This window comes from Delphinapterus leucas, chromosome 14, assembly GCF_059928025.1.
Source record: "Delphinapterus leucas isolate spDelLeu-1000000601 "Yukka" chromosome 14, BTC_Dleu_Yukka2, whole genome shotgun sequence".
Classification (NCBI taxonomy): domain Eukaryota; kingdom Metazoa; phylum Chordata; class Mammalia; order Artiodactyla; family Monodontidae; genus Delphinapterus; species Delphinapterus leucas.
Genome location: NC_143142.1, coordinates 25,556,853 through 25,571,850, shown reverse-complemented (window position 1 = coordinate 25,571,850; position 14,998 = coordinate 25,556,853). Strand labels below are relative to the sequence as shown.

Below are 14,998 nucleotides of genomic sequence, written 5' to 3'. Positions count from 1 at the left end.
ATCCTTAAGAACCTGACATGTGTGTCGCAGCGGACTTGAAGAACAGTGAAAGCTGTCTAGACTGAAGGGAAGCGGGGGTGGGGGTGGGGGTGGGGATGTGGCCCCCCCAGCTGAAGAGAGCAGGGGTGGGAGTGTCCATCAGCTTGCACCGCCCCATGAAGGCGGAGGAGGACCAGGCTGGGGACCCTGCTTTTGAAAAACCAGTGACCGGCCCCTCACAGGGGCAGAGGCCACAAGGTGTGATGGCTTGGCTGGGCGCCCAGCCAGTTGTGGAGGGAGTAGGCTTCAGGGAGGGGCATGGATCAGACCATGGACCCCATTTTGGAGGCCTGAGTAGAGGGCCGACGGGAAGCACAGGGATGGTGCTTGAGCTCTTTCTGGACCTGTACTCACCCCCCTGCCGTGCCATCTACATTTTCACCAGGAAGAACAGCATCCCCTTTGAGATGCACCCTGTGGAGCTGGCACAGGGTGAGCAGAGCTAGGTGGGCTCCACGGAGGGGCGCCTAGGGGCCAGACCCTGCGCTGAGCCTCCTCTGCTCTCTGCCCCCAAGGGGAGCACCTGAAACCCGAATTCCTGAAGGTGAACCCCCTGGAGAAGGTGCCTGCCCTCAGGGATGGGAACTTTCTGGTGGCCGAGAGGTAAGGTGCCCTGGGTCTGGGGCTCATTGCTGGGGGGAGGCAGAAGGAGGCAGACAGAAAGCTGGTAGCCCCTGGCTTGAAGATCTTTCCAGACTGCTGGGCCCCTTCCTCCTTTCAGCGAATCCAGCTCAGAGGGCTGGGAGCTGGACCAGGGGGCTGCTTTGGGGCTAAAGCTGGGAGCTTCAGAGTGGAAGGGGGTGTAGGCCACCGGGGAAGACCCAGGCTTGAGGGGAGCCCCTCCCCAGATGTCTGAACATGTCCTTTCAGAGTCACAGGAGCTGGGCAGCCCTGGGGCTGCACTGGGCTCTGAATGCCCGTCCCCTGTCCTCACTTTTTGCCCATCACTAATCTATCACAGCTGTCTTTCCCCTGAGCCTGAATGAAACCTCAGAATCATTCTGAACGCAGAGCCCCAGAGGGCATCGCTGATAAATGGCTGCTGAGGGAGGGTGAAGAGGAGGTTGAGGAGGCTTGGAGGGCCCCAAGATAAGCTGTCGCCTCTCTTCCCAGCCCAGTCTCTCCTGCCCCACGTCTCCGGGCAGCCTGTGGATGCTGTGCAGCTGCAGCAGCCGTTGGGGAAGCTGACGCCCGCTTTGCAGCACCTGGATCAGGAGGTCCTGGCGGCCAGGCCCTTCCTGGCCACTGAGCAGGTCTCCCGGGCGGATCTGATGGCATTCACAGAGCTGATGCAGGTGAGGTTCTCCTGCCCACTTGTCCTCTGGGGCTGCTCTGGGCGCAGGCTGAGCCCAGGCCCCAGCTGCCCTGTCTCCCCAGCCCACTGCCGTCGGCTGCGACCTCTTCCAAGACTGGCCCTGGCTTGCTGTGTGGCGAGCCTGTGTGGAGGCCACCCTGGGCCTTGAGCTCGTCCAGGAGGCCCACAGGTGAGTGCTTCAGCCTCGGGACCCCCCAAGAGGCCCAGTGGGACCCCCAGCTGGCCCAGAAGCTTGTGCAGAGGGTGAAGGAGCGGCTCCGCTGAAGGTCTGCCGCGCCCCTGCGCTCTGCCATCTGCAGTAAACACTCTGTGTGCCCCCAACTCATGTCCAGCCTCTTTCTGTCCCGGGAAGTGGGCTCTCCCCATTTCCAAATGGTCAGGGGATCTCCTGAAGTCACGTAGCTCAGAGTGAGCAGCACTCAGGCCCCCACAGTGACCTTCCTCTGCCGCCAGGTGCTGAGTCCAGGTGCTCGGCCTGGCCACAGCCGGTCCCAACCCAGGCTGGAGGTTTCTGGGCTCCTCTGCGTGGCCCCTTGAGTCCCCTGTGGCGTCACCCCAATGCCCTGACGGCCCCCTGGGCTCCTGTTTCTTTCTCCCCACCTGTTTCTAGCCACAGTTCAGGCTAGATTGACCTGTGGATATCCCCGCTCCCTGCTTCTGGAACCCTCCTGGGTTAGTTCTCATCCCATCCTCACTCTGGACCCTGCAACGCCCCTTCGATTACGTTCTGCCATGAAGGACTGGCCCTGGGAGCGCCCACGTGGAAGCCCTTCTCAGACCCGGGCCAGGAGTACAAACGGACACCCCCAGGGAGGGGAAGGGCAAGGTCACAGCCACCCCTGACCCCTTGGCCCCAAGCCACAGGCCTCTCCCCAGCCTGTTCCTGGGTTTCCTCAGAATCTTTGCTGCTGTGAGAATTCCAGGCTTCTCGGCCTCATGAAAACACCAAGTGAACAAGAGGTTCCAGAACGCGGGGGCCTGGGCCTGGGCTGGTGGGCACAGGGCCAGGGCGCAGGCTACATTTTGGCTGAGGCTGGGTGTCTGCCGGCCGCAGTGGGGGCCCAGCATGGGCCTGGAGCTCTACCTGGACCTGCTGTCTGCGTCGTGCCGCGCTGTCTACATCTTTGCCCGGAAGAACGGCATCCCTTTCGACTTCCAGTTTGTGGATCTGCTGAAAGGTTGGCATCCGCAGCTGCCCGGGTGGGAAGGCAGGACACAAGGTTGGGGTATTTCTGAGAAGCGGAGACAGAGACAGAGGAGACCCCCACAAAGTCCACAGGGGAAGAAAAGCTTCCCAAGGGAATTGGTGGTGGTGCTCCTGCCCCGCCTGCCTTTGCGGGTCCCCACGGACTCTGCCCCACTGTGAACAGGCTCTTCTGGGGGGAAGTGGGAGGAAGAGGGGCGGAGGGACCCCCACCTAGCGCCCCACCTTCTTCTCGAGGGTGCCCAGCACCTCGTCAGCTGCAGCACCTGCCAATTAGTTTGGCAGAGGTCGCAGAGGCGCACGGTTATTCCTCATTTACTTCAATCCACACCCGTTCCCCCGCTCCAAGTGTTCAGACCTGCTCAGGGTGACCCCCCAAGCCTGGGTGAGGTCCGTGGCCGCACTCTCCCTCACCACTCCAAGCAGCTCTAAAACCTCAGCTTGCAGAGGCTGGAGCCTCCAGAACACAGAGGAGGAGACCCGGGAGCCCTGGACATTATCGGGGTGGAAGTAGAGCCCCCTGAAGTGTTTTCAGTGGAGGCAGCTGACCAAGGAGGAGTTAAAACCCCCCCCGAGCCCCCCCCCACACACACATAGGGTTCTCTGTTCGGATCACTTGGATTGAGTGCCTATGGGAGGCTCCCTTTTGGATTCCATCTGTGTGCTGGGCCTGGGGCTCCTGTGCTGGCACCTGCCCTGCTCCCCTTAGAGGGGCAGGGGGTCTAGGGGTGGGATCCAGGCCCCTAGGGCTTCTGTTGATTCACAGGCTGTGGCTTTAGGCCCAGAGTTGGGGGTGAGGGCTGGAGGCCTCCAGCTTCTGTGAGCCATAAAGGTTGTCCTGGTCACGGAGCCTGGGATGGGGGCAGGCGTCCTGACCTGGTCCCTGTTGGGCCGCTGATTTGCCCCCTTACCTGGGGTGAGCCATGGTTTTCCTCTGGGACTCAGTTTCCCTTCTTGCGAAAATGGAGAGAAAGGCATTTCTGCCTCTGGGAGGCCTGGGTCTCTCTTCCCTGGGGTCCCAGCAGCCTCAGACCTTCCTGCACCTCTCAGGTCACCACCACAGCAAGGAGTACATTGAGATCAACCCCCTGAGGAAGCTGCCCAGTCTCAAAGATGGAAAATTTGTCTTATCTGAAAGGTAACGGTCTTCCCTGGCTCTCCCACCATGTGTCTGCTCTTCCTGGGAGAGTCAGTGGCAGCCCTTCTGCTGGTGCCTATTGATTTTTTTTTTTTTACTCTGGAAAAGTTCACACATACACTTAAGTAGAGTAAATAGTAAATAAGAAGGAGTATAACGGACCCACGTACCCACCCCGTAGTTCCAACAGTGGTCCACCCAGGGGCCCATTTTGCATCATCTATACTCCACTCTGTTCCCCTGCCTCCTGGCCACTCCATTCCTTCACCTGTAAATGTTTAGGAATGACCTTCTAAGAGATAAAGTGTCTTTAAAAAAAAAAGCATCACCACAATACCATGATGACACCTAATAAAATTAACAATAATTCCTGTATTTCATCATATATCCTGTTCGTATTTGACAGTCTCTGAATATCTCAGACATATTTTCTTTGCAGTTCGTGCCTTGGAATCAGGGTCCAAATAAGCTGCAAAGAGTGCAACTGATTGATCCACCTCTTCAGTCTCTTTTCATCTCCAGCCCCCTCCACGCCCCACCTTGGACCTTGGACCTTTGCATTTTTTGCCATGGTTGAAGAAACCACCTCCTTTGTCCTGTGGAATTTCCAATGGTCTAAATTTTGCTGACTGCATCCTCATGGTGCCGTGTAACATGGCTTTCTGTCCCTTCATTTCCTGTAAACTGGTAGTCGGATCTCAAGGTTTGGTAAGATTCAGGGTTCATTGTTCCTCAGCCTGCTTCACAGGTGGTCTCATAAAGTATATCTCCCAAGTGGACCATGGAAGTCTGGGTGGCCCAGGGCTAGGTACATTTCTAGGACTGCTGTCAGAGGGCACCACCGACTGGCTGGCTTAGAACAACAGAAATGTATTGTCTCATGGCTCTGGGGTAGAAGTCCGAAATCAAGGTGTTGGTAGGGCCATGCTCGCCATTAAGGGGCCAGGAAGGATTTGTCCCAGGTCTCTCCTAGGTTCTGGTAGCCTAGGGTGTTCCTTGTCTGGAAGATGGCCATCTTCTCCCTGTGTCTATTCACATCGCTTTCCCTCTGTGCATGTCTCTGTATCCAAATATCCCCTTTTTATAAGGACACCAGTCTTTTTTTTAAATTTTTTTAGCTGCATTGGATCTTTGTTGCTGCATGTGGGCTTTCTCTAGTTGCGCTGAGTGGGGGCTACTCTTTGTTGCGGTGCATGGGCTTCTCATTGCGGTGGCTTCTCTTGTTGTGGAGCATGGGCTCTAGGTGCACAGGCTTCAGTAGTTGCAGCACATGGGCTCAGTAGTTGTGGCTCGCAGTTTCTAGAGCACAGACTTAGTAGTTGTAGCGCACGGGTTCAGTTGCTCCGAGGCATGTGGGATCTTCCCGCACCAGGGATCGAACCCATGTCCCCGGCATTGGCAGGCGGATTCTTAACCACTGCGCCACCAGGGGAGTCCCGACACCAGTCATTTTGGATTAGCATCTACTCCAATGACCTCATTTTAACTTGATGACCTCTGTAAAGACCTTCTTTCCAAATAAGGTCACATTTTAAGGTACTGGGTATTAAGACTTCAACATGTCTTTTTTGGGAGACACAATTCAACTCATAACCGTCTGCTCCCTGGCCCCCCCCCAAATTCATGTCCTGCTCATGTGTGAAATACATTCACCTCATCCCAGCATCTCCAAAAGTCATAATCATCCCAGCATCACCTTTAAGTCCAAAATGCCATCCTCTAAATCATCCAAGTCAGGTATGGGTGCGATTCAGGGTTTGATTCATGCTGGGGCAAAATTCCCTTTCATCTATGAACCTGTGAAACCAGACAACAAGTTATCCTGTTTCCAAAATACGGTGGGGGGACAGGCATAGGCTAGACATTACCATTCCAAAACAGAGGATAGGAAGGAATAAAAGGCTCGTGCATCCCCGGCAAGTCTGAAACCTGGCAGCACAAATTGCATTCGGTTTTAGGGCTTGAGCATTGTTAAAAATCAAAATTCAACTGCGTAAAATTAAAGATTCAACAATTCATGAACGGAGCAGCATCCCACCTGGAAAGGAGCTCTGATGAGCTGTACAAAATGAAAGGCTTGATATAGGCAGAAGGAGGCAGGGAAAGGAAGTTTCTAGCAAAGAGTGGATTGTTTTAGTCAAGATCACCTTTCTTTGGGGGAAGCCAGGGGTCTATCAGGCAGATGACCTCACTAGTGCTGGCCAGGTAATTCCAGATTAACTGGTTCAAGGTCACATTCCTGGGAGAGGCTGAAACTGCAGTTAGGTTAAGGTACTGAGTCTCGGTTTGCTGATGTGGGGCTTAGCACAAGTGACCCCGTTTTGGGCCTTTCGTTTCTCTCTTAACAAAATGATCCTCTTTAGCTCCATACTCTGTCCTCTGAGCCTATCAGGGTGTTGGCCCCACCTTTTAGAACCAGTACCCCAGGCCTGTGGTGGCAGGACAGCCCTACTGGCCCCTGAGCCTCCCTCTGGGTTATTCTTTCCTCTTGAAGGTTGAATAGTCCCATCTGCCCATTTCACAGAGGTGTCTGACAGCCTTCGTTCATTTCATCCCATCTGTCTCCTTCAGTACAAGCTGTCAGTGTTTCTGCTGAAATGGTCCCTTAGATTCACAAGTCACCTGCCTAATATCTTTACCAAGTGATTATCCAGCCACACCCTTGGTTTTCTCTCCAGAGCAGGGCCCCCACCTCTGCCCTTGGCCTTCTTATTATGCCACCTTCTCACCCTTCTGGTCCTTCCCTCCCACCTCCCAGTCCTGGGCCTTAGAACAGCTGTGAATCCACTACCATCCCCCTTAGACCTTCTCCAAAGGCCCACCCTTCCCCCATCCCTCCAGCCTCCTGGCCCCTCTGCCCACAGGTGTCTATTAGGGCACTGAGTGAGGGGCTAAGGACACCAGCCACGCAAGGCAGAAACTCCGCTCAACTAGTTTGAGTTTATTGGGGGATGTGACAAGCCAGGGGAATCTGGGCCTGGCTATGGTGGTGCTGATGCTTTTCCCCACCAGCCCACCTGCCAGCTTCTCTCAGCATTTTCTCCTATTCCCACCACCAGCAACAGCTCTGTAGCCTCATCTTTGAAGCACCTGGTCCTCGCAAAACGAGCAACCCCTCCTTCGTGGGTGACCTGAAGTTCTCAGGAAGGACAGGGATGGGCCCAGTCGAGTCACCTGCTTACTTGTGGGCCTCTCACTGGCCAGGGCACTGGGACCCATGACTGCCAGTCACCTGGGCCAGGATCACTGTTGGTGGAGCGGGTCCCTGCGGGAAAAGTGGGGGAAAGGGTGCTGGCCAGACAAAAGGCCAGATGCCCATTCCAGGGTCATCCCAGGGACTGTGATGTGGGCTGGGCGCCTGTCCGCCGGGAGGTGAGGCTCCTCCGGTCACAGTAAGCTCTGGTTCACCCTGGGGGCAGGGGCTGTCAGAGAACGTGCTGGTGTGTGTGGTCCCCGCTTGGTATCCGAGCTCCCAGTGTGGGAGCCGGGAGGGCTGAAGGCAGGGAATAAGCGTTGAGGACCGTAACCTCTAGGTGCAGGATCAAGAGACACGGAAGGTGTGGCGGTGGGGGCGGTGGGCAGTGGGCATGGACAGAGCAGTGCAGGCCATCTCTGGCTGTCCCTGACCTCTCCCCACCCAGCCTGCACCCTCTCCCCGTCACTCATGGGTTCTGCTTTCTCCAGATTTCCCGCGCCCCCCTTACCCTGTGTTTCCCTACGTGTTGTGCCCTGTCTGGACTGCCCTTCCTGATGCCATCCACCAACTCCCACCTGCCCCACAGGGCCCCTCCCTGCCCTCGCTGATGGGGGCGGACTGACTGCCTTTCCCGGGGCCCTCGGGGCTCATCCTCCTCCAGGTGGGATGTCAGTGCCTAGAGCCCACCTGTGGCTGGAGGGCCCACATTGGGCCCAGCCCCGCTGGATGGTTCGTGTAGAGGGTTGGGGAGGCCAGAGGAGCGCCCTGACTGTCCTCTCTGCAGTGTGGCCATCCTTTTCTACCTGTGCCGCAAGTACAGTGCGCCCTCGCACTGGTACCCGCCAGACCTGCACACGCGCGCCCGCGTGGACGAGTTCATGGCCTGGCAGCACACAGCCCTTCAGCTGCCCATGAACAAGATACTCTGGATCAAGGTGAGCAGGGCCACAGCGGGGGCTCAAGCAAGTCTCCCTCCCTCCCTGAGCCTCATTTCCACAGCTCCCTTTCCTGCCTGCCTTACAGAGCTGTGGGGAGTGTGAACCACTGAGTAGGAAAGCCTTATAAAGACAAGGTGAGGGGTGCCCAGGAGGGGCTGGTATCACTGAAGACGGGATAGGATTCAAGACATTTCATTCCAAACTAGAAAATATCACAGTTGGGAATTCCCTGGTGGTCCAGAGGTTAGGACTTGGAACTGTCACTGCTGTGGCCCAGGTTAAATCCCTGGTCAGGGAACTAAGATCCCGCAAGCCATGCAGCAAAACACTCCCCCCCCGCAAAAAAAAACACCCCAGAGTCAAAGGGCCCATAAAGGCTACCAAATTTGAAGATGACAAATAACCAGTACACGTGTCCCTACTTCTTATCCTATGCCTGTGACAGATATCAGTAATCAATCATAGGATTCTTTCCTGCTGGGACCTCAAATCCTTCTGAACAAGGGCCCCAGGCAACTTCCACCAACCAGAACTGCTAAAAGAGGTGACACCACTTTACATCCTTGGTACTGTCCACCACCTCTCTAGCAGAAAAGGGTACTGAGACCTGGAGGGTCAGATACGGCCTCCTCTCCCTCCCCTCCCCTCCCCTGGCCAGCTGCTGATCCCGATGATCACGGGTGAGGAAGTTCCAGCTGAGAAGACAGAGCAGGTGCTGGCAGAGGTGAAGAACAACTTGAAGCTCTTTGAGGAAAAGTTTCTGCAGGAGAAGATGTTCATCACCGGGGACAACATCTCCCTGGCCGACTTGGTAGCCCTGGTGGAGATGATGCAGGTGTGCGGTGGGGGGGATGGGGGGATGGAGCCTGGACAGAGGAGGGACTCCTCTGTGACCATAACTTTCAGAAAGGCTGGTGAACGGGGAGATATGGGGACTGTGGGAGCCACACCTGGGTGTCTGGCCTTGACCCGGGGGCCACAGGAAACACAGGTTTTGAATCGGGGAGGATCGTGGTCATTCATGCTTCACCAAGAGTCCTCTGTGGGGGCAGGAGCTGGAGGGCCAGCGTGGGACAAGGAGAAGAACACAGTGTTTCTTGGTCAGTCGGCCAGGATCCTGGATGCCTCCTCCTCCCGCTGGACTCTCCGGAAATTGTCCAGAGGCTTCCAAAGTGTCCTTCCAGCCAAAGTGCCTCTTTTCCAGAGCTCCAGACAGATAGCTGTACAGAGCAGCTCCCTGGCTCTGGGTCTGAGGGGCATCCGCTGTGCATGGGGGGACACACGTGGGTGTGGGGCGGCATTTATGTGGTTTCTATGTGCAGGGGAGGGTGACCAGTTCTGACCTAGCTGGTGTGCAGGATGCTGTTGAGACCCTGGCCAGTATGCAAAGTGGCCCTGGTCAGTGTGCAGTGTGGACCAGCACCGGGAAAAAAACATTCCAATCTTTCTGTCCCAGGTGGTGCAGTCCCCTCAGTTTCACCCCCCACCCCTTAAATTTCATTCACAACCCCCCAAACATCTTGTGTGCATGTTTCTTAGGCTGCCTGATGGCTTTCTCGTCCCCGCCCCTGTGCTTGATCACAGAGGGAGGTTCAACAGGGGGGAAAAATAACTGAATTCCTCCCACCCTCATCTGGGGACAAGGGGTTTCCCTGGAAGAGGGCAGGACCCCTGGGAGGTTTCACGCTGGAGAAGTGGGAACCCCTGGGCCAGGGGTCCCTTAGAGAGGGATTCAGGAGCCTTGGAGCAAGACCAGCGACTGAGAGCCCCCAGGGATCTTCCATCCCCACCCACATGTGTTACATGGCCTGCGACCCCTGACCAGGCCTCAGGGGTTAGCCAGCTCACTGTCCACAGGGACAGATGGGGAGAGCCCTGCAGCTGTAGGAGGGACGCAGGTGGGGCTGGTCCACAGGCTGACCATGCCTTCCTCTCTGTCTCTCCACAGCCCATGGCGGGCAACCATAACGTCTTCCTCAACAGCTCCAAGCTGGCCGAATGGCGCATGAGGGTGGAGCTGGCCATCGGCTCCGACCTCTTCTGGGAGGCCCACGACCGGCTGGTGAAGTTGGCGGAGTGGGACTGCTCCACGCTGGATCCGATGGTCAAGGAGAGGATCTGCGATTTGCTGCAGAAGTTCACGTAGAAGCAGCCCAGCCTGCGGGCCTGGCCAGCTCAGCCCCCGGCGCCTCCTACCTTAGGGGAGACGCTGAAAATCACTGTTTTTCAGTGAACTGGAACAACCGCCACGGTTGCTGAGCCTGGGACACACATCTGATGTGGTGGGTCTGGGGGGCGGTCATGAGTCCCCCCAGCTTCCAAAAAGAATTTGAAAATTAAAGGTTAAACATGATTAAACTGTCAATAATAAGAGTTGAGACTTCAGTGCTCTACTTTCACTAATGGATAAAATAGTGAGACCAAAGATCCCCAAGGAAATGGATGATTGAGCAACACCCTAAACCAATCGGCCTGCCAACTACACATAGCACTGCACCCACAACACAGAATACACGTTCTTCTCAAGGGCACATGTAGTATTCTCCAGGTTAGACCCTTTTTGAAGCCATAAAATAAATCCCAAGAAATTTAAACAGATTGAAATCATAGTGTGTTTCTGAACACAGTGGAATGAAATGAGAAATGAACAACAGAAGGAAAACTAGAAGATGAAATATCTGGAAATTAAACAATCCATTTTTAAACAACCAGTGGATCAAAGAAGAAATCACAAGGGAAATTAGAAAGTACTTTGAACAAATGAAAACAAAAACACAACACACCCAAACTTATGGGATGCGGCAGAAGCAGGGCTGTGAAGCAAATTTATAGCTGTAAAGGCATACAGATCTCAAATCACAACCATCAGAAGAAAAGAAATAATAAAGATTCCAGTGGAGATGAATGAAATAGAGAAGAGAAAAACAGTAGAGAAGATCAATGAAACAAAAACTGGATTTTTGAAAAGGCTGTCTCTTGTGCTGTAGTTTTCAGCAAGACCCTGGATCAAACTTCACTCACAACACTCAGGTTGTGCCTTTTTTTTTTTCCTTTCAGCAGACAGTTACCATTTTTTGTTGTTGCTGAGAATAATTAAGAACTACTCAGCAAATTTCAGGTATACCATGCAGTGCTGTTAACTATAGTCACCATGCTGTGCATTAGATCTCCATAACTTATTTATCTGGGGTATTCAAAACTTTATACCCTTTGACCAATATGTTGCCATTTCCCCCCTCGCCCTCCAGCCCCTGGTAACCACCATCTACTCTCTGCTTATTAGAGTTCCACTTTTTTTAGATTCCACACAGCATAAGTGAGATCAGGCAGTATTTGTCTTTCTGGGCCTGTCTTATTTCACTTAGCATAATGACCTCCAGGTTCATCCATGTTGTTGCAAATGACAAGATTTCCTTCTTTTTAAAGGCTAGATGAAAGATTCCTCTGTACGTGTCAGTGTATATTCTCCAATTTTTCTTTATCCATTCACCCCTTAACAGACGCTTAGGTTGTTTCCATATCTTGGCTATTGTGAATAATGCTGCAAAGAACATGGGATTACAGATATCTCTTCCGGATCCTGTTTTCATTTTCTTTGGATATATGCAGAAGTGGGATTGCTGGATCTTTCAGTGGGATTGCTCCATCATTTTAAAGGTGGGGAAACAGAGGCCCAGAGGAGGGAAGAAGCAAACCCAGGGAACGAGATTGAGGTACTGGGCTGGCAGGAGCAGGAAGACCTGCTGTCAGAGTCCAGGGCGCGCCGGGGCGAAGTGAGTTAGCCCACCACGCTGACCGTAAGCCCTGAGGCTTTGCCTCTTGCTGGCGCCAGGATCTCTGCAGCTTGTGGCCAAGAGCGTAGATGCTGGAGTCAGACTTTCTGGACCTGTAATCCACTGTGGGCCTCAATTTTCTCATGCGTAAAACAGGAAGTTCTGACACACACTACAACTAGGATGAGCCTTGAAGACGTTATGCTCAGTGAGATGAGCTTGGGCCTGGGGGCCCTCTGAGCCCCCCAACCCGCCTCCCCCAGGGGGACCATCCGGAGCCCCCGCCCAGCCCGCAGACTCGCCGGGCTTCCGCGATTGCACCCAAGTGCGAGGCCAGAGCGCCAATGGGGAGCTACCAGGGTGGGGGGGGGCGGGCCGCGCTGCTGCTCGTCAGACCCAGCGCTGGGCTTGCTGTGTTCCGTATCCCGTGCTTTGCGAGGCTGGTCCGTCCCCGCCATGGGCCTGGAGCTCTACCTGGACCTGCTGTCCCAACCCTGCCGCGCCGTCTACATCTTCGCTGAGAAGAACGGCATCCCCTTCGAGCTGCGCTCCGTGGACCTGCGCAAAGGTGGGCCAGGCCCGGGTCTGGGGGACCGAGAAGTCAGTGAGGGACGAGGAGGCCGAACACCAATTAGGGGGACCCCTCTCCGAGTCACCCCCGTCCTGGGGCCAGCGCTGAATAGGTGAGCCACCAGGGAGATACAAGATTCGGGGATCCTCAAACTCTGCTTGGTCCCATGGAATGGACCACGGGGCTCAGCTGAAGCGGAGTAAAAAGTGGGGGAGGCATGAGGAAAGGAGGAGGGACGCTGCGAACAGAGGGGGTGCACCTGGGCATAGGGTTGGGGCCCCAGGGAAAGGGGCAGGAGGAGGGGGCTTTAGGGGGGCCGCATGGGGTGTGTGGCAGAGTGAGCCCCTCCTTTGTGGCCCCAGCTGCTGATGCCCTGGCCTGGGCTGCACTGGGTCCCCCTCTGTCCTTTCCTCCTCCTCCTGCTTTGCCTTCACTTACCTTGTCCTCTGCCTCTTATTCCTACTGGAAAGGGGGGCAGCCGACGGGGAGTTATGGGAGCAGGAGGGGGACTGCAGGGGCTTGGCGAGCCCTGCACTCTGAGCAAGAGGGTTTGTTTCTCTGACAGGTCCCCAAGGTCCCAAGGGCACAGCTGGCATGGCAGCTGGGGCAGGGGACAGCAGAACTCCCTTTTTGCTGGTGGGGCAAGTAGGGCAACTCTGCCTGGCTGAGCCTTCCACCCAGGGCCCCCAGCTCGGTGGGCCTCGCCTGCCATTCTGCCTTTTGCACCAGCCTGTCCTTCTGCCTGAATCGCCATCTCTTCCCAGCCTCCTCTGGGGACTGCCCACTTGTCCTGCCCCGGGGTTACCTCTGCAGAGTGTGGGGTAGGGGAGAGGGCATGGGGACAAAGGGATGTCCAAACTGGGCTGTCAGATAGAGGGTGCAGTAGGAGGTGTGTTTCACCAGGAGAGGAGGGGAGGGTCCCTGGTGAAGGAACAGTCGGAAGGGAGGGAAAGGGAGGAGAGAGAGTGGGGCTGAGGCTGGAGGGGTAAGGCGGTAGTGGATAGTTTATGGCTTTGAGCAGCTTCCCCCTGCTCCCGTGGCAATGGGGAACCACTGAAGGCTGTTGAGCATGGCAGCAGTGATGCTTAAGTGCCCTTCAGAAGCTTCTCTCTGGCTGCATCTGAAGGAGCAGAAAACACTCATATGAGCTTGAGCAGAGGTCAGGGTCCTGGGGGACAGTGGGCTGCACCCTTCCGGGGAGCTGTGGTGGGACAAGAATGCAGAGCCTAACGACAGGGCCAGCTCTGTCCCCGGTGCTCAGGGCAGGGTGAGCAAGGGGACACTCAGGGGCCTGTGGAAGTTGGTTGCAAGTAAGTGGACACCAGGAAGAGGCCACTTGTCTGTGTTTGGTGACCCTACCTTAGAGTCCACAGGGAAAGGGGCACCGAAGGGAATCACAGTCCACTCAGGGCACCAGCCTCCCGGCCCCTGCAGTTGGGGACACCCTGCATGGGCGCTTGTGATGCTGGCAATGGTGGAAAGGCAGTGGGTTGGGTATCTGTGAGGGCCCAGGCAAGGAGAGGCCCCACCCTGGCTGGAGCTTCTTGAGCTCTGTTTTGGGGGCGTGCTGTTGGGGGACGGTTATGCCCACCAGGACCTGGCAAGGGGTATCAAGGTCTTTTGCACCAGCTGGCAGAACTGCCTCCCACTTCTCCCATAGCAGCCTTTCCCACACTGGAGAGCAACCCGGGGCTGGAGAAGAGCCATGAAATTGGGGCCTGGGCCTTGAGAGGGGGGTGGCGTGGGGGGGGTGGGCGCAGCCAGGCAGGGCTTGGCGTTTTCCTCCCACCATCCACCACGATGGGCTCTCTGCAGGCCAGCACCTCAGTGATGTCTTTGCCCAGGTGAACCCCCGGCAGAAGGTGCCTGCCTTGAAGGGCGGGGCCTTCATTTTGACCTAGAGGTAACTGGGGAGCCGGGGCTGCTACCAGACCTCGCTAGAACCATCTCGTCCTAGCTCTCTATTTCATAGACAGGAAACTGAAGTCCTCCGAGGTGAAGGGCCCTTTGCCCAACATCCTACAGAGAGTCAGGGCTTGACCCCCCGGCTCCTGCCTGTCCACAGTTTCAGTTCACAGGGATGGTTGGAAAAGAATGCATCTGTTTTACATCTGTACCAGTCCTGTGGTTGTTGGTGATGGGTCCCCGGGCAGGGGTGCGGGGCAGGGTGGCTTCATCCCCTCCAAGGTTGCCCGCTGGCCAAACTTGTGTTTTGATGCCCCAGTGGTTCCATCTCTGGGCTGCCCCTTCCCTGGGTGGGCCATGCCCGTGGGAAGACCACCAGACACGTGCATGTTTTGCATCACAACAGTCCTAAGAAGTAGAAATCTCTTTAGGGAGGGTGAAATTTTTTTCCAGTTCCGCCCCCTTCATCACCTAAGTCACGCCTCCCACAACAAGGGGAACCTGGAACTTTTGAACTCATCTCTGGAATCTTGAGGTGGATGCACCCCCAAAGAATTCCTCCCAGCTTCTGCCAGCGCCATCTTCCTTCCTACTGCCCTTACTGTCCTGAGTTCTGTGCTGCCCACTGTTGACCTCCCAAGCGTACCTGCCAGGGGCAGCATGCAATCTCTGCATTTCTCTGTCTCTTCTCCCCTATTTTGGGAGGTGCGTGGCTCCCAGGGACCTGCAGCTCTCCTTGGAGCTTCCTTGAACAATTAGTTGGGAGCAAAAAGACAAGTGAGCTGTTCAGCTGCGTGTGGGTGCAGGGTTCCCAGTAGGGAACCTAGGCCAGTGGCAGATACAGAGGTTTTCTGCCCCTTTGGCTGGGGTGCCCAGCCCCTGGGGTATCCCGAGTTCCTGAAGGCCTTCCTATGGCCCC

The 14,998-nt window shown here is 55.8% G+C and overlaps 1 protein-coding gene and 1 pseudogene across 2 annotated transcripts; both read left to right on the top strand.

Moving 5' to 3' along the window:
• Positions 1 to 359: 359 nt before the first annotated feature.
• LOC111162932 (glutathione S-transferase theta-1-like) lies at positions 360 to 2,400 on the top strand (annotated as a pseudogene). The gene is made up of 4 exons (XR_016387442.1): positions 360 to 471; positions 528 to 642; positions 1,153 to 1,334; positions 1,417 to 2,400. The product of XR_016387442.1 is annotated as a glutathione S-transferase theta-1-like (transcript).
• A 5-nt stretch (positions 2,401 to 2,405) lies between these two features.
• On the top strand, positions 2,406 to 10,880 carry LOC111163045 (glutathione S-transferase theta-4). The gene is made up of 5 exons (XM_022551454.2): positions 2,406 to 2,532; positions 3,609 to 3,696; positions 7,677 to 7,827; positions 8,489 to 8,665; positions 9,779 to 10,880. The coding sequence occupies exons 1-5, from the start codon at positions 2,421 to 2,423 to the stop codon at positions 9,974 to 9,976; spliced, it is 726 nt and encodes a 241-aa protein (XP_022407162.1). The 5' UTR covers positions 2,406 to 2,420; the 3' UTR covers positions 9,977 to 10,880.
• The last annotated feature ends 4,118 nt before the right edge of the window (positions 10,881 to 14,998 follow it).

Coding starts and splice junctions, on each gene's coding strand:
- LOC111163045 (XM_022551454.2), top strand. CDS start 2,421: ATGGGCCTGGAGCTCTACCTGGACCTGCTGTCTGCGTCGTGCCGCGCT. Junction 3,697..7,676: donor AAATTTGTCTTATCTGAAAG/GTAACGGTCTTC, acceptor TCCTCTCTGCAG/TGTGGCCATCCTTTTCTACC. Junction 7,828..8,488: donor ACAAGATACTCTGGATCAAG/GTGAGCAGGGCC, acceptor TCCCCTGGCCAG/CTGCTGATCCCGATGATCAC.